The sequence below is a fragment of the Plutella xylostella genome, chromosome 30 (assembly GCF_932276165.1).
Source record: "Plutella xylostella chromosome 30, ilPluXylo3.1, whole genome shotgun sequence".
In the NCBI taxonomy this organism is placed as follows: Eukaryota; Metazoa; Arthropoda; class Insecta; order Lepidoptera; family Plutellidae; genus Plutella; species Plutella xylostella.
In genome coordinates this window covers 3,249,704-3,276,196 of record NC_064010.1, presented here as the reverse complement: position 1 = coordinate 3,276,196, position 26,493 = coordinate 3,249,704, and the positions used below count along the sequence as shown (strand labels likewise).

The 26,493-nt window shown below is 36.3% G+C and overlaps 1 protein-coding gene across 3 annotated transcripts in view; it reads left to right on the top strand.

Annotated features, from left to right (window-relative positions):
- LOC105381501 (synaptotagmin-7) overlaps positions 1-26,493 on the top strand; it is a 487,160-nt gene that overhangs the window by 124,252 nt on the left and 336,415 nt on the right. For 2 of the 3 annotated variants that reach the window (XM_048631907.1, XM_048631908.1), the window contains exon 2: positions 11,392-11,537. In XM_048631907.1, the coding sequence (XP_048487864.1) occupies positions 11,395-11,537 (143 nt within the window). In that variant the 5' untranslated portion in view covers positions 11,392-11,394. Of the gene's footprint in view, positions 1-11,391; positions 11,538-16,195; positions 16,481-26,493 lie in introns of those variants that run through there. The other variant, XM_048631911.1, reaches the window with a different exon arrangement.

Genomic DNA, 26,493 nt, shown 5'->3' with positions numbered 1-26,493 from the left:
CAGAATAATCGGCTGCATCGGATGACTGTGTTCACGTTAGCTTACTGAAATCCGATAAGACTGTAATCGGATTGCACTAAATATTCGCACATACGCTGCCGCGGCAAGGCGGGGTCAATTTAGATAAAGAAACATGATAATATTAATAGTAGGGACATCTCACTCACGGCCATCCGATCCCAAGCTACGCTGAGCATTGGACACCTGATACATATTTAATATACATATTAACCGAGTACAAAATATCTCTCTCTTCTGGGTCGATTACACCTAACGAGTACAGTGGCGAGTCAGTGTCCTCGGCCGGGTCACTTGCTAGCCGTTCATTGGTCGAGGATACGCATAGAGGATACTGACTCGCCACTGTACTCGTTAGGTGTAATCAACCCATTCTAACAAATATCTGTCCGGGACCTTCAGCATAGCAGTCACTAACCACTAAACAATTGAGTCATCAATTGATGTACAGTTGTTTGTTCGTTTTATGTCAAGCAAGAGTAACCTCCAGAGCCGGTAAGTTATGTCTCAAAGCTGGAATTATAACGATTCAATACCAACACAAATGCAACGTAAATCATGCATATTGTATTTATCTGTAACCCAAGGCAAGATAAACTATTTATAGCTGTAGTGTGCAGCGATTATAAGATTCAAAACCTCCGTTTACGTTGTGTATCGTCAACTGTCACTGTCAAAATGTAAGGCAAATTTGTTAGTTTCAACAGAGACATTTAATTTTGTTTTTCAATGTTAGGTGGAATTTCACCAAACGCCAAACGTATTTAGTAGCCTGTCATACGTCTGTCAGTTAGAACAAAATGTATTAAAATTTTATTTAAATACTATTTTATATACGTTTAGCGTTTGGTAAAAGTGATCCTTAGTATAGTTTCGAAAATAGTATCGAATCCTGTGATCACACATCTGGGGGTCTATCGTAAAATCAATAGGTATTAGTGTCATATTGAATACCATTTGAAACCGAAAATCGTTGTCAAAATAAGTTCGCGATAGAGAGCCTGCGCAGCGAGCGACTGATGATATTCTGACTGTGACAAACGATCCTTTCGCCACGGTGACTCTTAGTATCTCGTGTCTGTCACCTACATGCTACGTGAAGAAAATATTATTATACTACCTGTTCCTGCGCGCTTCGCTTCGCTTTAAAAAGTTTTCCCGTGGGAATTCCGGGATAAAAAGTAGCCTATGTTCTTTCCCAAGATCTAGACCGTATGTATACCAAATTTCATACAAATCCATTCAGTAGTTTTGGCGTGAAAGAGTAACAGACAGACAGACAGACAGACAGACACAGTTACTTTCGCATTTATAATATTAGTTAGGATTAGGATTATTTATGTATAGAACTAGATTGTACACCAAGTAGGTATTATTATTTATGTATGTATACTCTTAGGCCGTATACCGAAAAATCGCTGGAAACTTATAAACACTTACTTTTCTATGGTATACCGCAGGAAAAATACCCATAGTGGAGCAAGCGCTTATAAGTTACCAGCTTTCCTATACGGTCTTAGGCAAAGAATATATAGGTAGACCCATAATAACAGTAACTATATCTTAAACATATCGAAAGTTATAGCTTTGACCCGACGTGAAATCTTATCTGTATCCTTTGGAAGCCTTATAGAAACCGAAGTGGTTAAACATTATGGTTATTGTTGAAAATTAAAATACAACGAACGGTTTACTGCCAGAACAAAGTTTTATAGTTTTTTAACTGATCGGATCGGAAGCGCTTTGTCTCCAGTGGTTTACTTGTGTAAGTACATAATATAAATAGATAGTATATATATAATTATATATATAATTATAGTATATAGTATATATATAATTATATATACTATCTAATTATATACTATATATAACATATAATTATTATAATAATGTGAGTATATATGTTTAATCATTTAAAGGTTGTCTGGCAGAGATCGGTTTTAGTGATAAGACCGCCTTTTGTACCCTAATTAAGTTACATTTTGTTAATTTTACTAAGTATTATTTTTTGGTGTACTCACGAATAAAGTATATTCTATCTATCTATCTATACAACAAAGGTTTATTTAGAACGAACAAACGCTTTCAGCTGACTGTACCACGTTTACTTCATCCTGTGTATAGTCTCATCATCATCATCATCATCAGCCTATAGCAGTCCACTGCTGGACGTAGATCTCTCCCAAAGCACGCCACTGGATGCGATCTTTAGCTTTCCGCATCCAATCATAACCAGCCACTTTTCGCAAGTCGTCACCCCATCTAGCCGTGTATAGTGTAGCAAGCTATATTCATGGACTACTTCGATATTTCCATCTTACATTAAGCTGAGATGGGGAATTTAATCAAGTTATGGTTATGCACTTCCGATATGTATGTGAACATGAGATGGCCTGAATAAACTGATTTCATGATAACGAACGTTAAGAGCCGAGCGTAACTGAGCCGCGAGCGCAGGATTCGAAACCTCCGTTTACGTTGCGTATCGTCAACTGTCACTGTCAAAATGTAAGGCAAATTTGTTAGCATAGAACAACGCGGACTCGGGTGTACCCTTTGTTAGTTCCAAAATTGACATTTGTTTTTTCCATGTTAGGTGGAATTTCACCAAACGCTAAACGTATTTAGTAGCCTGTAATACGTCTGTCAGTTAGTACAAAATGTATTTAAAATTTGATTAAAATACTATTTTATATACGTTTAGCGTTTGGTAAAAGTGACCCTTAGTGTAGTTTCGAAAGAGTATCGAATCCTGTGATCGCACCTATCTCGACTCTCATTCGATAGGCAGTGGGTTCAATTTAAGTTAAAATGTACTAATGAACTGAGTGAATGAGTATAGACAACCGAATGATGTAGTGCTTAGTGACCCTGACTGCTATGCTGAAGGTCCTGGGTTCGATCCCTGGCTGGAGCAGAATATTTGTTTAAAGAAATATATATTATTATGTATGTATCTGTGAAGATAATACCAGCTATCCAAAAAAAACATATTTATTTAACACACTGACAGCAAAATCATACAGACAATTTTGCTGTCGAGGGCATAAAAAAGGCACCAGCTCAGCATGTGCTAAATAGGTACACTATAGGTACAAAAATATCGGTACTATTTTACCGATTACGCCCGTGACGAGTTCGTTAAAAGCGGATTTCCGGATTTGTGTTTCGAAGTCTGCAGAGCTACATTATTACGTATCTGCTTTACGACTTATAAAAGAATGAGACCGGGTTTTGTACGTAGTACGAATAAATAGTGATTTTTACTTTTATTTGTGAGCGTTATGTCGTCGAGCGGGCTTCAGTGATCGTAACTGATCTCTGAGGTTAAGCATCAACTGGCACGGTCAGCTATTGGATGGGTGACCGATTTCAAGTGGTTCTTTTCAGGACGCTTCCGTGCTTCGGACGGCACGTTAAGCCGTGGGTCCCGGTTGCTGCTTCGGCAGCAGTCGTTAAGCCTAGTCAAAGGCCTTCGGGCAGCTTGAAAACATCTGGCAGTCGGGTTGCCCACTTACCCGACATCTCTCTCAGCACAAGCTTGATTGTGTTGGGGTCCACCAACCCACACTAGGCCAGCGTGGTGGACAAGGCCTAAACCCTTCCTTCATTGGAAGGAGACCCGTGCCCCAGCAGTGGGGACGTAATGGGTCGTGATGATGTCGTCGAAATAAATAGTGAATTTTATTTTTGTTTGTGAGCGTTATGCAATGCCGGTGTAGCAAAATCGAGCTAGTATGGGACGGTGGTTGTTAGTTAAGTTAAAGCCACTCATACCCATCTTTTAGATCTACTTTACAACAGTACCAAAAACTGAAGGGTACCATAGCGGGACTTTTTGATAGGTATTTTAAGAGGGTGCCATACCGGGACCATACCTTAGCGGGACTAACCCGTACAATTTAAGAACGTCATTCTTAGATTAAAAATATACGAACAAGATACCTAATATCAGTGCAAAAGAAACGTCTCGACAAATAACACCCCACTACTACCACTTAGCTCTTATTTTTATACACTTTGATTAGAAGATTTGTGACTTTATCCCTGGCAGTGGTACAATAGTTTAACTTAAAACAGTTTGACAGTGAAGAAAATGCGGACAGTTTTACTTTTGTTTTTGTATGAGACACACCATCATAATCGTATATTATTAATCTAAGTATATCTTCGTAGCAGCCTGTACCTACAGACACCTAGCACAAAAAATAAGTCGCCTAATAAAGCAATTGTTTTTCTCCGCGAAAAAACTAACACAGAATAATGACTGTCCCAGTTTGAATATTTTATCACAAGCGTCGTTCCAGGGTTTGTGCCACAATGAGAAAGACGCCGATTATTTAGGATACAGCCGCAAAGAGAAGTGACCATTACAATCGTTATTTTGGATGTTTTTCAAGTTATTTTATTGTAAATTGGAAGCGGAAGACAAAGTAGGTTGCGGCAGAAAACACGTTACAATAATGCAAATTGCAAATTCTAAGAGTTTTTGCAAATTCATGAAAAAAAACGCTCAATATTAGTAGCAAAAAGTTCTCTAAATAGTTTTTATGAATATAAAACCAACCGGCATTTCCAAATCGAAATAATCGAGTGATGCCAGTCAATATAAACCAAACCACCATTTTCAAAAACCAAAATAGCCAAGTGAAGTTGTTATTACAAAAAATAATCAGAATGATCACCCAATTCACTCCTTTAGGCCTTTCTATAGGTACCCCTTTTTAAAACCTCTAAGTATTTTATAAGCATTTGAGACTTCTTCGTAATTCACTGTTCGTCTTAGCTCTATCTGGCTAATGGACGCACTTCTACAGAATTAGGATCATCCACACTGATTAAATGTGCAAAGTAATTTAATTTAGTAATTATCACTTGTGAGGTTTCTTACTACAAGTATTTTTTGTATTGGGCTATACAGTTACAAAAAGGGTAAGCCAAAAGGCGGTCATTCTAAACAATATTTAGTTCTAGGAGTTTTGCAAATCACGTTTTTTTGTAACCTCAGCAATTACATAATCCACCGAGGTGCAAAAGAGAATAATCATATTCTGCAATATTCATTATTATTATGTTCAATGTTGATAGTAAATATACGCAATCCTTAAATTATGAAAAATTCAAGCGGAAATTAAAGTAACTACTTACGGGTACTGAATATAAAAATTCAACATAATAATATACCTAACATGAAAAATTTAAAATTTATCCTGTCACTTTAAAAAAAATAACTAAAAACTAAACTTATTTTGATTTGATAGCAAGCCTTACTGACCGCCTCAAAAGGCTAACAAGTTATGAAAATACATAATATCGAAATATCCTCCCCAACCGGCACTGCGACCCACTGCAGAATAGCTGGGGTCAATATCGACCCGCGCCCGTTCACAAGGGCAAGTGACTTGGGCAAGTTACTTGCTAGGCTTAGGCAAGTTGTCTTTACTGTGAATGTTGGTATCAAACTCAATAATTACAAACACTCACACCTTGCACTAATGTACTCCCTTGCGGGGTAGGCAGAGGTGCATTGCTGCACCCACTTTTCGCCAGAGTGTTATGTTAGTCCCAATGTAATAGGGGCGGGCCTATTGCCATTTTACGGGCACATCCAAGTCCCGAGAACAAATATCTGTGTTTAAACAAATATCTGCCCCAGCGGGCAATCGAACCCGGGACCTTCGGCTCAGTAGTCAGGGTCACTAACCACTACGCCAACTCAAAGTCAAGTCAAAAGGGGTTAATTTATCGTAAACCTTTTTTTCTTGTTTAGGTACGTAAATTTGCAAACTATTCTTCTTTCAAAATGGGTTTTTTGTTTTCATTAGGATTTATTTAAATGGAGGAACTCATGATAAGATGTCATTCCAAAATATAATTTAAAATCGGTCTGGTCCATATGCAAATCTTGCTTGATAAGATACAAAGTTTTAGAGTGGTCTCATGAAATCGGGACGTTGAATGCAATTAGACATAGACATAGACATAGACACATCGTTTATTCACTCACAAAATACACATCACAAATACAAAACAACAATGTAGGTACAGTGGCATAAAGAATAACAATAATTGTGGTGTGTATTATGTCAGTAAAATGGCTCTGTCTCAGCATGTGCTGTACAAAAAAGTATACAGCGCTGGTAATTCTGCCATAATTAGATAAATAGTCGTGGTATAATTACTAGTTGCAGTTGACATAAATAGGCTTTTTTACATAAAAAATATGCGAATAATCCGGGAAAACATCTTTGACAAACACTCACTCACTATATTTTAAACATCAAATAAATTGTACAGTGAATTATTAGCCAAGACTTAACGGGGACATTAAAATAACATAATCTACGTGTTGTAGAAAAATTTACTTATTTCAAACGTGCAAAATGACAATACATAATAATATATTACACAGAGTAATAGCAGCCTACCCCGCAAGGGAGCACATTAATACAAGGTGTGAGTGTTTATATTATTATTATTATATAATATCAGTGCAAACAAGAGGTCAACCCATTTAATTTTGATTATCGTCAATGTAATGTTGGTCACAATTTTGTAAAGAGCAGACCATTTCTTATTTTTGAGAACAATCATGTGTCCTTCAACAAATACTAATGAATGTTACGCTTAAAATTTAAATGAGGAATACAAAAACCTGGAAATCATTAAGATTGCTGTACGCTACGCCGCGCGTAGCCCGTAGCTCGTAGCCCGTAGCCCGTAGCACGTAGCTCGTAGGCTGGCGCGTAGCGTGCCTTTTAGTTAAGCCCCATCCACATGCTTGGCAAACAATGGCAAACAACCAACAGCAAACCACAAACACGGACGTGTGGATGGGTGTTTGTCGTTGTTTGCCTATTTGTGTTTGTGTTGGACAGTGTTCGGCATCGGTGTCGGTTTAACTTGCCAGATCAAAGGATGTTTGGCAAACAGTTTGCTACACATCCACACGTTTGGCAGCAATCAGTACGCGCGCGAGCTTGCGGGAGGCGGACGTATTTACTTGCTATATTTTATTTTTATTTATTATGTTACTTGTATTTATTATGGATAATAATAGATAAAGCCCAAATAATAGGTCTAAAGTAGTACCTTGTACGCTTTCTATGTATTTTAATCATCCACCATCGTCTTTGCTTTAATTTTTAATAAAAATAATATTTCCACCCGAAAATAATAGCTGCCATAAGCTTGTCGTCCGCCATGTTTGCCGATTCGGAATTTTATGAACGTTTGCCAAGCACTTGGATGGCTGTTTGTGTTGGGTGATTGTGGTTGGTGTTTGAGACTTCGTTTGCAGTTTGCGGTGTTTGTGACAAACAGCCAGCGTGTGGATGCCTCTTTAGATATGTATGTAAATGTAATGGCACTTAAATCTTCATAAAAGGGCCTCGCACGAAAATACAGCATTGCGATTCTGTAAAATTAGACATCTCACTTCGATCTTCATTCTCCCTTCACCTTTCACTGTGTATAACTCATCTCATACATTATTTGTCAAAATCTCGAAATTCGATGTGTCAATTTGAAAACTCACTCCGGATTTAGAATCGAGTTTTGACAATTAGCTTTACAGAATCGCAGGGCTGCTTTCGTCGTCAACTTGCTATAATGTTTGTGTAAAATACACACAGTCACACACGTCCTTTTACACTCACGGGCAAAAAAACAGTTTCACATACAAAATGCAGGCAATTGAACATAATATTTACGTGTATAGTAGCTAATATTCTGATGCTCCGTTAAAATGTACTTCAATATTGCAAAAGTCGTCATTTAGTTATTTCTTTCCGTTTATTAAATGAGTAATTTTGAGGTTTTCCCAATGGAACTTTTTCATTGTCCGTGAGTGTACATTTTCAAGTTAACTTGCCTTACAATGCTCCTTTCCAGTAAACTCTCCAGTCACAACGCTCTTCCGCCCTTACAGACATAACTATATCTCTCTCTTCCCTACTAAAATAACCCCGATCGATTTTCAGTTATATTCTGTAAATGGCCCAATGGAACGATTATATGGATGACGTTCGGTTTTGTTCGTAGTTAAAGTTTACAAGTAAGTACCTAAAGCTTTGTAAAAGTTTCTGTTTTGAGAGCGTTATTAATACTAACCTAAAGACCTACATTTAAAATTTGAACACGTTCAACAGTTACAAACTAACTAACGTACTTAGTTTTTAAAATGTCTTAGGTATAAATTTAATATAAATTACAAACAAGAGTGAATTAATCTACTACTTTAATTTACCTATATAATTATTAAATATATATACAGGGTGTTGCAAAAAGTGTATACTAAGCCGAATCCTACATGTGCAGCATAGTATATCTAAGCCTGAAACTGAAATCAGAATTTGAAAATTCGCGAAAAAAAAAATTCATTTTCCATAGAAACTTTGTTGGTCACGTGACTTTTTACTATTGAAAGTTTAATTTTTTTTTCGCGAATTTCCAAATTCTGATTTCAGTTTCGGGCTTAGATATACCATGCTGCACATGTAGGTTTCGGCTCAGTATACCAATTTTGCAACAACCTGTATATATATATATTTATAGAATGCACGACTTTTATGCTAATCTCATAAAGAATTAGTGCAATCAAAAATATTGCGCCAATATTTTAATTCACTGCGCAAAAATCTAATTCAGAAAGCTGTAACGGAAATTCATCTGGACGCAAAATGGCGGCGTTTCCGGTGGCGGGAAAACAGACCGGATATGGCGATAGGGGCATAATTACCACACTTACACTTGGTCACAAGCCAAAATCCTTTGGTGAAATTATTATGTTCTTTAACACTCCGTTTATACAATCATTATTGAATTATGGCCTGCTATATTTTCTTCTACACGTAAAAAAAACAGAATTATGAATGCCCGATTTGAATAGTGACGTCCAAGTGTCCCTATAGGTGAATCATCACGACCCATCAGGTCCCCAATGCTGGGGCACGAGTCTCTTTCCAATGAAGAACGGTTTTGGCCTAGTGCGGGTTGGTAGACCCCAAGATACATTATAGGTCAATTTTAATAATTCTTTTTTTAACGTTATTTACAAAGTTAGTCATATTAAACAACAACTTAAATGGAGCTTCGAAAACCGGTAAAGAAAATATTAAAAACGGGTCATTAGAGTTTGAAAACTTTTCATAAACTAGAAGTTCCGAATACCACGCGAGTGAATGGGGAAGGAAGCAGAAATTTATTCCACTGATAAAACCACGGGGAAATGCGTTATAGGGAGACCATGAATGTTTGAAAAATTGAGTACATATTCTATTCTATTCTCTACGGATGTAAGTAACCTGTAGGTATCTGACTTGATCAGTTACAGGGCTTTACGAATTGGTTTGGTAAAAGAAAAAAACTAGGAATAAATAAAATATAACCTAACCCACAAGTCGCATAACTTTTAACCCGATTTTGATAAAAATATGGCTAAAACTATCAGGGTAATGACCTACTAATCTAAATCTATTGAGCGGTTTGGGTGCTATACTATCACAGACACACCGATACACAGACGCGTTAAACTTTTAACACCCCTCTTTTCGTCGGGGGATAGTAAAATAAAATAAAATATAGCGTTAGTATGCGAACCCTACATAGAACTGGCATCAGTCCAACGAATTCCTGCAGCGCAATGCTCAAATTGGTGGCCGCGCTGTCTAATTTATTTAGAACTCTATGGCACTTTTCATAGAACGAATGTCTGATGTGTTTTCCAACAATCATAGTTCTAGCGAAAACATGGAAATAATAATAATGCTCGGTTTTGTGTACAAAGGTGAAATAAGGATGTGAATTTTATATGGAGTACTTAAATGAAAGTTAAAAATATAAATTACGCCATTAGATAAGTTGGTATACATTAACCCCCTTATTCATAGGAAAGTTACAGAACGTTTTAGCTAATGATCTGTTTTGTCCCTCTCCGTCAAAGAACAATTTGTTCAACAGCTAAATCGTTTTGTAACTTTTCTATGAATAAAGGGGTTCAATTTTAACACTGTAAAAAATAAATTTGGTACTCGTATACCTACTTACAATAATTGAGATTTACGTTGCCAATCATAAATATATCTTTTGATCTAAAATACGTTTCTATATTGATTTTATAAAAAAAAACTGGTGCCTTCAGAATATAATGTTCTCAGTTTAATATATGAAGCATGAGTTATATTTAGGGTACTGTACTTTTATGAAGATTTATTATGTAAACAGACGCCAAAGTTAAATATTCCACCTTTTTCGCCTGAAAGAGTCGGGGTAAAAACGATTAGTCATGCCATTTGACCTATCTGTTTCCATTTCTGGACAAGCCTAAATTTATTTTTGTCGGGAGTAGTCGGGACTGAATTCATGATACAGTAAAAAATGCAAAATCTCTTATTATTATTGTAAATTTATGATCTAATGATCATATTAACAAACTTTCATGTTTATAATAGAAGTAAGATTTTCGCACACGCTTTCCAAATTACACCACAACAACGGTGACAATTTTTACTAACACTTTGTATGCATATTTATATCTGAAGTAAATGAAATTGAATTGAATGGAATTCCTAGCTTGGCACCAGTTTTCGTCACTGACTTACTAAAACATACATGCAGATGGAATGAAACATTCCTACTTTTTTCGAAGTCGGTTCAAAATAACATACTTACATAGATATGCGTTAGGATAACTGATAAATAATTACTACCACTTACAAAATGCAGACACCAAGTTGATCATTTTTTTTAAACATTTCAATTTCAATATTTGGGCAAAATATTTATGTTTTTAGTTGGTAATATTCTGGTGTGCCTTTAAATGTGCTTAAATATTGCAGGAGGCGTCATTAAGTAACTTTTTTCCGTTTAGAAGTAATTTAGTGATTTTCTCAATGGAACTTTTTCATTGCCCGTGAGTGTAATAAATTTAAAAAACTAGAAATTAAGAACTTACCGTGTAACAACCAGCACTAGGCCAGCGCAGTGGACTAGGCCTAAAACCCTTCCTTTATTGGAAGGCAAACCTTGCTCCAGCAGTTGGGACGTGATGGGTTGTGAATCACACCACAACTTGTGATGATGAAATATTTTATACTAGCTGTTCCCGCGCGCTTCGCTTCGCCTTAAAAGTTTTCCCGTGGGAATTCCGGGATAAAAAGTAGCCTATGTTCTTTCCCAGGGTCTAGACCGTATGTACCTACCTATACCAAATTTAATTCAATTCCGTTCAGTAGTTTTGGCGTGAAAGAGTAACAGACAGACACAGTTACTTTCGCATTTATAATATTATAGTTAGGATGGTGTGTATGATGCTCTTGGTCTTCCTTAATAAATAAAAGAAATAATTAACTAAAAATGTTCCTTCTCTTTCAGACAATGAAGAAGCGCGACATAGTCCTGGTGGTGGTGCTGAGCTGCGGCGCTGTCGCCGTCCTGCTCGCACTCGCGGCGTTCTGCCTCGTGCGGCGCCGCCGGAGGAAGCGAGACGACGACGAGGACGGCACTAGCTGCGCTATTAGGTCAGTCACGTCGATTTTGCTAACGCTACTCTATATCGCGATTCGCCATAAAAATGGTGCCACGGTTGTCACGTCTAGACATGGGCGTCTTGCACCCTGTGCTAGGTCTACAGGTCAGTTTATGGTGATGATGAGAACATACCAAATTAGCCGTAGCGTGATTAGAGAATGCAGAGCGGAAGGGCTAGCACGGGGCGCAAGACTTGTGATAAAGTTCCAAAAGTTTTGCATCGCACTCGCTGTCAAAGCCGAGCGGTGTAAATAAGAGCGATGTAAAAATTTCTCATCGCGTAGACTCAAGAGCGAGTGAGACAGAAAGTGGCATGTCTTGACGTGCGTCCTGCTCGCACTCGCGGCGTGCTGCCTCGTGTGGCGCCGCCGGAGGAAGCGAGACGACGAGGACGGCACTAGCTGCGCTATTAGGTTAGTCATGTCTTTTCTTTTAACGCTACACTATATCGCGATTCACCATGAAAACCACGTCACGGTTGTCACGTCTAGACAAGTAGACATGCGCGTCTTGCACCTGTGCTAGGTCTACAGGTCAGGTTATGGTGATGATGATTACACACCAAATTCGCCGTAGCGTGAGTAGAGCATGCAGAGTGGAAGGGCTAGCACGGGGTGCAAGACGTGACAAAAGTTATCCGCCGCACTCGCTCTCAAAGCCGCGCGGTGTAAGTAAACGCGATGCCTGATCATCTATAAAGTCATGAAATGCTAATTTTGTATAATAAAAAACGTATCCAATACATGCGTTCATCTTACAATTCACGCAAAACGCAGCGTGATAAAGTTCATTTTCCCCAGAACACTAAGAACACACACACACACACACTCACACTCACGCCTTGTACTAATGTACTCCCTTGCGGGGTAGGCATAGGTGCATTGCTGCACCCACTTTTCGCCAGAGTGTTATGTTAGTCCCAATGTAATAGGGGGCGGGCCTATTGCCATTTTACGGGCACATCCAAGACCCGAGAACAAATATCTGTGTTTAAACAAATATCTGCCCCAGCCGGGAATCGAACCCGGGACCATCGGCTCAGTAGTCAGGGTCACTAAGCACTACGCCATTCGGCCGTCATAATTTAATAAATCTGACTTAAAACTTATTTTAGTATTATTATAAATCTTCTTATAGAGTAGAAAGTTTTAATACTAATTCACTTAGTTTTCAATTAATTGAAAACTCTCGAGCTGAACTAAAGCAAATTCGAAAATGAGCAAAAACCGTTTCACTAATGACTGCAAACATTGTCAATACGTAATGGATTTATCTAAAGGGGTTACTCCAACATGCTTTTACTTCCAATTCTTGCTCGTTGTATGTATTGATTGCATGGTAGCGCTCATTCGTTCTAAGCTAGATTAAGCAATTTTGCTTCTGGGGGATCACATTTTATGTATATCATTTTAATTGGTAAATTATTTCCATTTTGAATGATTTGCACCAAACATTTAAACATGTTTAAATATAATATAGCTGTCAAAGCAAGCGACCAATAGATTTAAACAACGTTGAAATGTTTGTCCAATTCATTCACTTTTATAGTAAAAAAAAAACTTTATACCACACATTATCACGGGATGTAACGGACTATTGATTATTATTCGATTAATTAACCAATTATTTTTTTTTGGCACATTACCTACAACCCTGAAATCAAAACAAGAAGCGATTCAGCCGTTTAAGCTCCTACGCTCACACAAACAGATACACACACACACACAGACACAAATACGTTAAACTTATAACACCTCTTTTTCCAGGGGTAAAATTATTACTCGTGGGCCGTACAATGTCAATTTGCCGCTGTCACTTCTCTCGCGTCAATTAGCCAATAGGGAGCCAGGTGAATGACGTGACACGCTTCAACTGTCAATGGGAGCAAACCTTTTGAACTACAAAACAAGTCTAGTAATTTGGCTTTGGTTTTTTTTTACATTCATCCTGTGTGTGATGGATTGGTAGAAAATTATTTTAGCATCAAACGGATCGCACCAAACGGATTTTCATAAATGTATGGAGAAACGGCGTCGGCAATGACGTTGAAGTGGACGCACTTGTGTGAATTTCTATACTTAGAATACTGAATGCGATGCGTCCGTTGCGTACGACGCCGAATGGTGAACGCTTACTTATCGTTGCGGTGGTGGGTGTAGCACCTCTGACTATCATCATCAGCCAATAATCATCCACTGCTGGACATAGGCCTCTCCCAAGGAGCGCCACAACACTCGGTCATCGGCCTTCCTCATCCAACCACTACCGGCTACCCGCCTAAGGTCTTCAGTCGCTGCGTTTGCCTGTTCGTGGTCTCCTCTCTGACCTCTGACTAGCCCTTCAGATAATATAACAGTTGCAAGCATATGCTGTATAATTCTCGCATTATCAAAGTACTTTGTATAATAACCTAATATACAACCTCTTTGGCGGTGTACCCCCGTTATCTCCAAAACTTGAAGATCCAATAACTCAACTGTGACAGCTAAAGTTACTAACTGACGTTGCACCAAAACTGCCACGAGCTATTCTGAATCGTGTTACAAGGACCGAGAGTAGCTATTGCGCTGTCGTGCCGGTTACAAGGCTTCGTAGGTAAAGGAAATGGTGTTAAATTGAAATAAATAAGCTTTTGTCGTTGTATTTCGTATATAAAGGTTTTCCCATGGGAATTCTGGACCACTGTGTAGCCTATATCACTTTCAAGGTTTGTTGTTGTATTCACAAAATTCGCCAAAGAATCACTAAATCGGAGTATACTATTTTATTTTAAGTTTTATAGTTAATCAATATAAGCCTTACATCTACCTTACGAGTTAAATGTAAGCATATACCTATTTATGAATCAAGATATTTCTAAGAAATTTTTCAAAAACATAAGCTACTCAAGCGAGTTGTTAAATATTAAATTTGTGCCAATTTCTCCATTGTCGGTTATCTAACCGACAGGGATTGATTTATAAATTAAACGTCATCTCCATATAAAATTCATGACAGATGTGTCAAAAGTTAACCTCTACTCCCTTTATGCTCTAACCAAGAATGGAGAAATTGGCACTAAGTATATTATAATAACCATCATTTACGTATGTACTTCCATCAATAACCCTTAACCCTCATCAAAAACTACAATAATTGGTAACGAAAATAAGCAAACATTTTTCCATACCCACAAAAATAATACCTACGGGCTTTACCAATACGAACAGTCGATTTGGAAACATTAATATTTAATCATCTCAATACCGAAATAACATACCTACTGTGACATAACCTATAATGACAATTTGGGAATATACTATAGACCAATTGTGAACCCTATGACATTAGAAAATCAACCTTAAACTGTACGTGGAAAGAATAACATTGCATCCGCCCTATTTGATGGTCCCTGAAGGAACGCTAGTCGAGAATAGCTGTGGCGGAAATTGGAACGTCTGATTATAAGAATAAAGTCTAATTTTACTTCTGTTCGAATACCATGTGGGTTCTTCCTGACTGTAATCGAAGTTCGTTAGGAAAGTGTGTTTTGAATATAAAACGCTTTTCTTTTGTTTCGGTAAATTACTGGTGAAGTCGGTGTGTTTAGCTTCAATGTATAGAGTTTTTTTTAATTCTTTTTTTGTATCATTTTGGCCCTGTTTCACAATGTCTGGTTAGGGGCTACCTGTAAGATAAATACATGCTGTCCCTGTCAAAAAATAATAACAGAGAGTGACAGCATGTATTTTATTTTAAAGGTAGCCCCTAACCAGACATTGGGAAACAGGGGCTTAAGATATAAAACACGTAATTATATTCTTAACAACTTCAATAGGTCCACTGCTGGACATAAGCCTCTCCCAAGGAGCGACATAACACTATGTCCTCGACCTTCCTCACCAACCCCTGTCTGGTCCTTTGGGGTGGGGGGCTCAATATAATAAGTACATTAGGTACTACTACTGTAGTCGAATACTAAAAATATTTATGTAATTTTTATCTAATTTATAGGTAATAGGTATTAATTTCAAACTAACATGTGGCAGTCCCTTCCTAACTGTCATATTATGAAAGAATAAATAACATCCATATTTCCTACTTCCAACAATATAAAAAACTATGCCTGGGAATCGACACCGGGAACTTCCAACAAGAGCAAAGCTCAATTCAACTACTCAATTTTCAATTACTTTCTTCAATTACTGAAACACACATCTGTCGAAGAACCGATGGGGTAAACGTGTTCTGGAGTGGAGGCCGCGACTAGGCAAATTTAGTGTGGGACGCCCTCCGGCTAGATGGGGTGACGACTTGCGAAAGGTGGCTGGTTATGACTGGATGCGGAAAGCTAAAGATCGCATCCAGTGGGAGAGGCCTACGTCCAGCAGTGGACTGCTATAGGCTGATGATGATGATGAATTACTGAAACAAATGAAACAATTTACCTCACAAATGAAAATATTTCTGTTGCAAAATGAATAATCAGCCCATTAGGATACTGCGTCAAAACTAGTGACCAAGCTGGAAGGTCATTAAAGAACAGACCTCAACTCGCAAAAAAAGAAAATGTACTCTAAATCGCACAGGCTACGGTTCATTTTGCCTGAAGCTGAAGTTCCAAAAGGTGGCCTGCGGTACGCTCCTAAAGTCAGTATTCTCTTGAACTCCGAAGGTCGAAGTTGTTGATACCGACGCGCGGAAACCGATTTTCATAAACAACGGAATTTCAAACGTATACCAACGCGAAATCGGCTCAAAATCAAATAAACGCATAATTACTGCATGCAGTCTCGAAAATTTAAGTTCCATTTTTGAATTTCGCGTTCGAAGGATTTTTTCCTTTTTTGTTTTTTAATTGTGTGGTGCGGGAAAAAGTTTCGTTCAAAAAGTTAGTGCCGCATTTTTTCGTGTCTTGTTAGTGGTTTTTGGGAATAATCATGAGTTTGAAGAAGTGAGTATTTTCAATATTTACTTCTTCAGTTTTTCAGAGTGGATTTATAACGTTTTCCAGCTGTACTGTGCCTAAGCTCCAATTTTGCCTTCATAAAAGTTTTACGGCTCAGAAAATCGTTGTTTTATTTAAGTTTTATACCGTTTTATTCCTATAACACAATAGGAAAGAGTGATAAATTTTCTCATCGAATATTTGAATGTTTTTTTCTATAATAATTTTAATTAAGTATTTGTAAATAAAAGGGAGGGATTCAAATTCAGGACTTATACATGTGTGTTTTATAAACTGATAGAGTTTAGATTGCCGATCGAGGATCCTAACTAATATTATAAATGCGAAAGTAACTGTGTCTGTCTGTCTGTCTGTCTGTTACTCTTTCACGCCAAAACTACTGAACGGATTTGAATGAAATTTGGTATAAATACGATCTAGACCCTGGGAAAGAACATAGGCTACTTTTTATCCCGGAATTCCCACGGGATTTTTTTTTAAGGCGAAACGAAGCGCGCGGAAACAGCTAGTACATAATAATTATTATAGGTCTAGGGTATTGCATATGCCCCCATGAGTTATAGCTTCTTTTGGCTTACTATACCACTACTGCAACAAGCTGTATACTAAGGGCCACTTGCACAAAGATATTAAATCTAGATTTAGCGTCAAATCTCGATCTAAGGGCCCCTTGCACCAACAAATTAAATCTAGATTTAGTGTCAAATCTCGATTAAAGGAACGTCATTCCATATAAATGTATGGCTTAAATCGAAATTTAACACTAAATCTAGATTTAATATATTGTGTAAGTTGCCCTAAGTGAATGTACAGAAACATAGGTACCTACCTGAAAAAAATAGGAATAATCCGAAAAATAATCTTTTTCGTATGAAAGCTCGAGTTACGAGCATGATGGGATAAAGTTAATCTCTTGGCGAATTGCGATATAATCTGTACAGACACATATTATATTTTACGAGACATAATATTGTGAAATTTCATCGGAAAAACTTAGATTAACAATATACGAATATTAAGATGGTGTGTCACATACAAAAACTATCCGCATTTTATGTTCTGTCAAAGCATTTTAAGTGTTCAGTGTTCAACCTAATGAATAAAATCACAAACCTTGTTGTAGTTTACGGGACATAGGTAATAATTGTGAAATTTCTAATTTATCGTTTTGTCATGTGATTGATGTGATCGATAGAGTTCTTTTCCACCAGAGATGAGTTATGCAACTTTGCTATGGATGCGCTTGATTTCCACCAATCATACCTATTCATTGATCCACATAATATATCATAGCACTGATGAAACGTATTTTTTTGACATCATGGCTGTGTGTACAATATATCTGGTGAAAAAGCACTCTAATATTGCTTTACCGGTAGGCAAACTGTTTCACCAGGTTATCGCTCCATAGTGTAGAGTGAGGGCGGCTGTCCAATTTCAAAACACAGTAAGCGCCAACTTTAAAAAAAAAACGGGTCTTTGATTTATACATTATTTTAGGCGATTCCGCACATTCCTGCATTGTCAGAATATCAAAAAACGGCTTAGAAACGAAAATAAAATTTCTAAAAACCTAGTAACTCCACCCTGCGAAATCAAAAATGCCACGAAAACCATTTTAAAACACAGTAAGAGCCACCAACCATTTTAAAACACAGTAAGTGAAAATGACTTACTAGGTTTTAAAATTGTCAATGGCGCTTACTAGGTTTTGAAATGGTCAGCAAAGGTCAATTTTTGCCCGTTAATTTTAGTAAGTCACAAATGGCATACATTATTACAAACACTTTTTTCGAAAAAATATCAGATATTTCAGACCCTGTATCTTTGAACCAATGAGACCTAGAGAGGTGAATTAAAAGTAGAACATAAGGAAATTTTGTCTTCTTTATAAAAGCCATAGAGACCTTTCTCGTCAGAACCTTTCTACTAGCCCTATTTTGCATAAACCAAAAAAACTCAAACATTGTAAACTAATTTTAGCTCAAAATTTAGGAAATATTGTCTAATTTAAGGCAGCCATAAATAATGTTCGTGTCAGACATGCCTTCTTAATATGGCGATTTGGTTCATTTAGATAAAACTTAAAGATATGCCGGTATTTCAGCTATTACTTAGTGCGGTCGTGTAAAAGTGCTGCAAAATTTGATTTATATTATGTGAAGGATCCAAAACATATAAAAAAATAAAAAACATATAAATTATTACGTTATTATTGCAATTTCAATATACTTTACTTGTCTTAAATTACATAATAATGGCTTTTACTAGGTTATAAAATGGTCAGTGAGGGCGGTTTTAGGGTGAGAAAACCATTTAAAACCTAGTTAGTGTTTTCTTTTGTGCATTACAGCAACAATATTAGTCATATTTAAATGAAATAGTATTGTATGTAAAGCCTAGGTTCTGCCGGTTCTTTTAAGCTTACATTCGTTTAGATATGTATCATAGTTTTACCAGGGCATTGAAATGAAGGGACAAAAACGTTTTTTGGCTCTCCTGAACATTTTGTCTCTTGGCTGTTACTGTGTTTTGAAATTGGACAGCCGAGGGGAATAGTAGTCAACTGTGAACAATCGGCATACCACATTCGCGAGCAATGAAAAAGTTGCAGTGACAATAGCGCCAAATTACGCCTAAACGGAAAAGAAAACTTAATGTGGCCGTCTGCAATATTAAAGTTTATTTGATAGCGTAAAACTTTTTCATTGCTCTTGGATGTATTATTATAATACATACTATGAAACTGTAATTACTAAACAAACATTAAATATGTAATTGTGGTCGTTTAAAAAAAAGTATTTTGGAATAATATATAAGTAATATTCGATTCCCAAAACACATTTTATAGGTCTCCGAGTTTAAAAACAGATGGACATTTGAATAATATTATAGCGCCACAATCTTATCTGTTCCGGTGGTCAAAATGTGTACTAACGAGACGTTATTGTCAAACGTCATTTCATATTCTGTGCGTTATTTGAGTTGTCAAGAGGCTGACGCTACGTTATTTAATTTGTTTTGTGATTTTCTGGGTGAAATAATGCCAAAAGCGCTGAAAAGTGATGCAAGAAAAGTAATACTAGATATATTGGCTTTTAAACAGGAAGAATAACGTATTCAGGCGCCTTTAATTCCGTTTGAAAAATTGGAAGAACGAGTTGCAGCGGCTACAGGTTAGTGGTGCCAAATATGACGAATAATTTTACCCATATACTCACATGTAATTTTATTAATATTTTCCCGAGAGACCCGTACCCCAGCAGTGGGGGCGGGATGGGTCGTGATGAAAGTATATAATCTTTATTTTTCTTTGATTACAGGTGTGAGTGAAGCTGCGTACCTATACCTTACCTTAGGCAGTATACTAAGAATTTCTCGCACCTGCACGAAATAATTATGATTAATGACATCTTCTTCTTCCCCTACGAGTATCAAGGGTTGGCTTGAAGAAATGGATTTTTGGCAATTACGAGTAGCCTTTGTACATTGTCTGAATTTCTTTTAATTTTATGCTCTTGTTTCTTGTTACTTTAGAAAATGTAAAATAAAGTGTTCATCAGGGTGTCCACTTTCTGGAAAGTCAGGGATAGTCAGGGAAAAGTCAGGGAAGCTCAAGGTGGTCATGGAAAGTCAGGGAAATTGATGAGCCACCTGGAAAGTCAGGGAAAAATGACTAGTAAAGCATATATTTTTGCAAAATTGTTGTTCTTTCCTTTACTAATGACTATTTTTCTTCTTCTATTTTAAACGTAAAATACGTAAGTCATAAAATAAAATCTCGTAAGCCAGATTCCAGACTCAGTTCATAGTTTGTTCAATAGTAAAATGATGTTCCCTTAATTAAATTTCTTTCTTGCCATTCTGAACAACTTTTGTTGTAAGAGTTAGTGATGAAAAATAAGTCCCCACATAACGTGTTGGTGCAGACGCGCTGTATCGACTCATCAATTCTCATAATTTGCTACGGCAGCGGGAGCGCATGCAGAAGCGTTTCCTCCACGCGGCACCTAATGTTTTTTTTTAAAACGTCGCGCCCATACGAAAATATTTGATTTTGGTTTTGTTTTATTTAAATTAATTACGGTATTTACAAAGCTTAACACGCTTTACTCGAGTTATTTCGATTTTGAAGGCCCTAAGATTACTATACAAGGTGCTAGTACAAGTTTTATACACAAATTAAAAAGTTTTTTTTATCTACCTGCTTTCAAACTCTCATTTAACAAAAAAAAATATAAGGAGGCGTATTTCTTCAAAGCACTCTGTACTAATCCTACCATCAATAAGTGTGCTTAAATAAAATTAACTAGGTCTAACTAACGTCTTTTGCAATAATAACCAGAGGATCCCGCTTGGGTTTCCAAACTTCAAATGACTTTTTTCAAAAGTTAAATGCCATGGTCCCGGGTTCGATTCCCGGCTGGGGCAGATATTTGTTTAAACACAGAGTTCTCGGGTCTTGGATGTGCCTGTAAAATGGCAATAGGCCCGCCCCCTATTACATTGGGACTAACATAACACTCTGGCGAAAAGTGGGTGCCGCAATGCACCTCTGCCTACCCCGCAAGGGAGTACATTAGTACAAGGCGTGAGTGCGTGTGTGTGTTTTTGTTTAAATGCCATTTTGTATAAAAAAAAAATATACCTATTTCTTAATTTTGTAAATACAAAAAATAATTACACTTTATGGCAAAAAACAAGTAGGTATTCAAACTTTGTTGTACAAAAAAAATAAGTATACCTGGATCTTTTATTCGACGGAATTCTCACATTTCAAAAGTGATGCTACTTAAAAAGCTCTTAACCAAAAAAAAGGAAAAATTTGGATCCATTTCTGGGCAATAAAAAAATAAAATGACAGATAATGTATGGAATTCATATTAATTACTTTATTTTATTCTTTAGCTGGCATCACTTCCTACTAAATTCAGAGATAGTAAACCTTTTTAATCGATTTCAAAAAAGATTATTTATTCGGTACATACTTGTATGTACTTATGTAATATTATTGGGACTGCACAACAAACAAATATACTTGTAAAATTTTATAGATGTATGTATGTTTATAATGTTTGTCCACGCATATCTCCGAAACGATTGAACCAATTGCCACTATTAATTTTTTTAATGGCTTACATTGAGCAGTCTAAGTATCATCATAATCGGTTAGTATTAATAATGATTAGATATTCTATTCTATTCTCTTTGGGGATGTAAGTACCTGCACCTGGCTCTCTCGAGTGGAACCTTTGTGCATATCCCCAAGGTCTAAACTGCCTTCCTAAGCTTGGACCATTTCCCACCACGCTGGTCCACTGCGGGTTGGTGGGTTCACATATCTAGATGTGCTAAATCTAGATATGCAGGTTTCCTCACGATGAATGATTTGATTTTTTTTTTTTGCGTGAGAAGCGGGCGCTTACCCGACAGAGCTACCACCGCACTTATTACTATTTAATAATCGATTAGATATTTTAATAATCAATTATATTTTTTCTTTATTTATTAATTTATACTTTAATTAAGTATATTATTTTTGTGATGTAAAGGGACGTAATTATTACTCACCGTAGGTACCTATATCCCCTTTTAATTTGGAGCGCCGCACTTAATAAAATGGATAGGTACAGTCACTAACAAATAAAATGTATAGAGTAGTTTAGACTTAGATGTTCAGGCGGGTCACTCTCTAAATCGACGAACGAACGAACAAGGATTGTCACGCAATCGGCACGCTTAATACAATGAGATAGAGCCGAACTCTTGTTCGTTCGTTCGTTTGATTTTGGTAGTGGCCCTCCAGACTCGTATTGAAAAAAAGGCTCAGCCAAAAAAGGTTTGTGATCTCTGACATGTCAAAAGTAGATAACTGTCAGAATTCCGTCGAATAAAAGATCCAGGTATAGGTACTTAAGTACTTATTTATCATTGCTTTCTATACATAATGTTGCAATAGTGGTAGATGTACATAGCTGAAATAGGGTGACTCAGGGGATCACTCGAAACAACTTTTGTTCTACGTGTTTTTGAAATTCGTGTTTTTTTTTTCTCATATAACTTCACCTGTCTAGTAAAGTTTGAGTGGAAAATATTTTGAATTTCATGTTGTTCAAAATGATCTGCCTGAGTCACTTTCTCTCTGTTCTTAATATAAACTTTTTACAGGCAAATATTTTACGCAGTCGAAGTTTTTTTTAATAAGTGCCGCAAATGAACGGAAAACTTTCAAATCAAGCTTTTGGTTATTTTTATCTCTGGTCAGGGAAAATTTCTGAAATGGTCAGGGAAAGTCAGGGAAAAGTCAGGGAATTTTTTGGAGTATTCGGAGTGGACACCCTGGTTCATAAATAAATAAATAATAATTAAGTACTTAATAGTTTTTTTAAAGTCTATCTATCTCGTTATTCCCACAACCCACAGATATTACCTATATCATTGTAAAATCTAGATTTAATGTCTTATACCAGAACATAATCAGAACAAATTTTGCTTCTGTTAGCCGTGGACAAATTTTTAATACAACAAATGTCGTTTGATATATTATATCCTCTTTCATTTACCCTATATTTTGATTTATCTATACTTATGAATGTACCTAATTATAACAATAGGTAATAGCAGAAATGCATTGTCGTTTAAACCACGGCAAAATTTAATCGATGGCATCACTGGATTCGATCACAGCGACGCCGTTACCGGAAAAGATAAGATTGTGGCACTATACGTCAAAATTATCATCCTAATTCAATTTGAAAGTTGACAAATAGAATTAATCTTGAAATGTAAATTAGGGAACAAAATTCTTCAGTGATCATAGATTAACAATATTGTTAAAACATTACGTTAACGTTTTAAAACATTTGAAATAAGATTTGAGTGTAATACCTAAAAACTTTCAATGGTGCAGACGTCGTCATTATATTAGCTAGTTATTTCCTAGGAGTAATTTTGTGCTATGTGCCACATATTATTATCATTCTATTACTTAAAAAAAACGCAAGAAAACTAAATAGGTAATTCAACAAGCAACATAGACGTACATTACAACATCAATAGAAGCTGCAAAAGTACCATTAACTATACGCAACAGAACCCTCCGCTCTTTCACTGAGGGTTTCACATAATAAACGACCTAGTATGGTACATTATATTACAAGGGCACGTGATGTATTGGCTAGAGTCGACCACGCTAACTTAGAAACAGGTTAAGTATGGTAGACTAGCTGTACCGGCGAGCTTCGCTTCACGTTATCCCGTGGGAATTCCGCGATAAAAATCAGCCTAGGTTTAACACCTAAGGTGTCAGCTATCTTCATACCAAAATTCATTTAAATCAGTTCAGCCGTTTTGACCTGAAGAAGTCCCAAATATACACATATACAAATACACATACTCACAAACTTTTGCTTTTATAATATTAGTAGGAAATAAAGGATTGTAATTTTTCTATATACCTACCAGTGTATCTATCTTGCAACTTGTTTTGTGAATTATTTTCAGATTCAAAATGTACTTACTGATTTTGACAGTAACTACCTAGTAAATGACGTTATTTCGTTATGACTTCACGAAAAGACTCCTGGCAGCCCTCAGCCTGGTTGTAGTTATACAGTTTTTAAACAAACGAAGTACTAAGTTAGATAATAATATATGTAGCATTTAAAACCCATAATATTATGTTATTTAGTTTTAATCTTACATCTGACATCTAAAGCATATTTGTAGATTTTTCCTTTGCAGGAAAACTAAAGCAAAAATACCTCTGATTGCGAAATTCCATGCAATATGCTAAAAGAGTTCAAAACTATTGGAATTTAAAATAAGAACGAACCTCGTTACAGACTGAATTTATTGTGCCATAGACAATTTTCACAGAATAGAAATGCTAACGAATCGATTCTATTCTCTGTGGTCGGGTCTCGATAGTTTCGATGGAGTCTTTGTGAAGAAAATTTGATACCAAAGTGAATTGTTCGAATGAAAATACCTCCAACAGAATTGAGATTCGCAATCTATTTATTTCACAAATACACAATATTTACCTGTAAGATACTTACAAAAAAAACCGGCCAAGTGCGAGTTGGACTCGCGCACTGAGGGTTCCGTACAATTAGTTTACTTACCTGAGATAGTTTTTTTTCTTTTTAATTTGATTTTAAACCAGCCTTTGATTTCGGCCTTGTGAACCTGAGTGTTTATGCAAGACATTAAAAAGCGATTGAGTTCAGTTCGTAAGAAGGTTAAAAAGTACCTAATTAAGCAATTTATAGTTGGAGTAGGCGCATAGAGTTTCATGTTTTTGTTTGATATAGGTACCTTTTATGTGAGGTATTCCTTTTTTTAAAGGAAGCCGTCATTCTTTTATCCTAAAATTCCAACGGATTTCCTTTAGAAGGTCGATTTACATCAAACAAACCCTTAGCTACAACAAGGGCATTCTTTTAATGTTATAATAGTACAACCTTTAGTCATTACAACAAGGTTTATTTTTGCATGTGCACTATTTTGTAGCGAGGCCGACAAAATTAAACAAGTCACTTTTTAGCGCGAATTTCGCAATCAATATTCGCCATCTCTGGACATAATCTCATTTGGACAAAACATTTTTCAGCATCACCATTTTATTCCACTTCGTCTTACAATATATTTTTTAACATAAGTACTCTGTAAGTAGATTTATAGGTAATTTGTTTAGCTGTCGTATAGGTAAACATACAATAGAATTGAATAGAATATTGCTTTATTGAACACCACATAAATCAGACATACAAAAAACATACTTATAGACTAGAACTGATGTACAATAGGCGGCATTATCGCTGAGAGCGATCTCTTACAGGCAACCTTTAATTGCGGAAACAAAGTGACAAATTAGAGGGCGGTGTATCAACAATAACAAAATAATAATATAACCAAATATATACCTTACTTATAATAGCCTAATATAAGCTAACATACTATTACGTTATCTTTATTTCTTTGCCTTTACGCGTACGACGAATAATATTCGTTTGTCACAAGTAAATTGAATAACAAACATAACGTACCTATTCTTTGCCGTTTAGATAAAGAAAGAATGTGATAATGGCGGAGCGTGTTTTGAAACTATACAAGGCCAGAACGCAGAGGTTGGGACTGCTCGCGTATATTTTCAAATTAAAATGGTCCCATGATTTACTTGAAAGTATACAAGGCCATTACGCACTAATCGCGTATATTTTCAAGTAAGTTGGGCCAAAATTATGGCTTGAAAATATACTGCAGCAGTTACCACTGCGTACTAATCGTGTATATTTTCAAGTGCCAAGCGGCTGCGAGCACTTGAAACTATACGTGATTAGTTACCAGGTAGCCCTTTTGAATTGTTGCTCTCTCTTTCTTTCATGCGAAATAGTAATAAGTCTATTGCTTTCTAAACATTGCATCATCATTCCGCACTTGGCATTGTTTTCGTAACTTTTTTTTTGTTTACATCGTACAGTTTAAAAGTAAATTGATTTAAATTAAACTGTTTTTAATAGTCAAAATTATCTCAGAAGAGGGTGTTGAACAATTCATAAAAGACAATTACTAACGGTTAATTCAAAACTTGATGAAAAATATGTTTGTAATATATAGGGTTAATACCTACTACACTCACGAGCAATGAATTAGTCCAAGTAGCAAAAAGTCAACACAAAATGACTAAATTTTTTAAAACATTTATATTAGAATTTGATCAAAATTTACGTTTTTAGTTGGTTATAATATTTTGTTGCGCTGTTAAATGTAATGTAATATTGCCGATGGCTTCATTAAGCTAGTCTTTTCCGTTCAGGAGCTATCGTCACTGGAACTTTTTCATTGCTCGTGAGTGCAGTAGGTATTACTCTTAATTCATATAAATAATAAGAGATTAGTATTCTTGCTTGCAAGTATGATTGTTATAAATATCAATTTATCAATCAAATTAGAGCTTTTTCATCTTTATTTATAAACATTCTGTAGGTATCAAA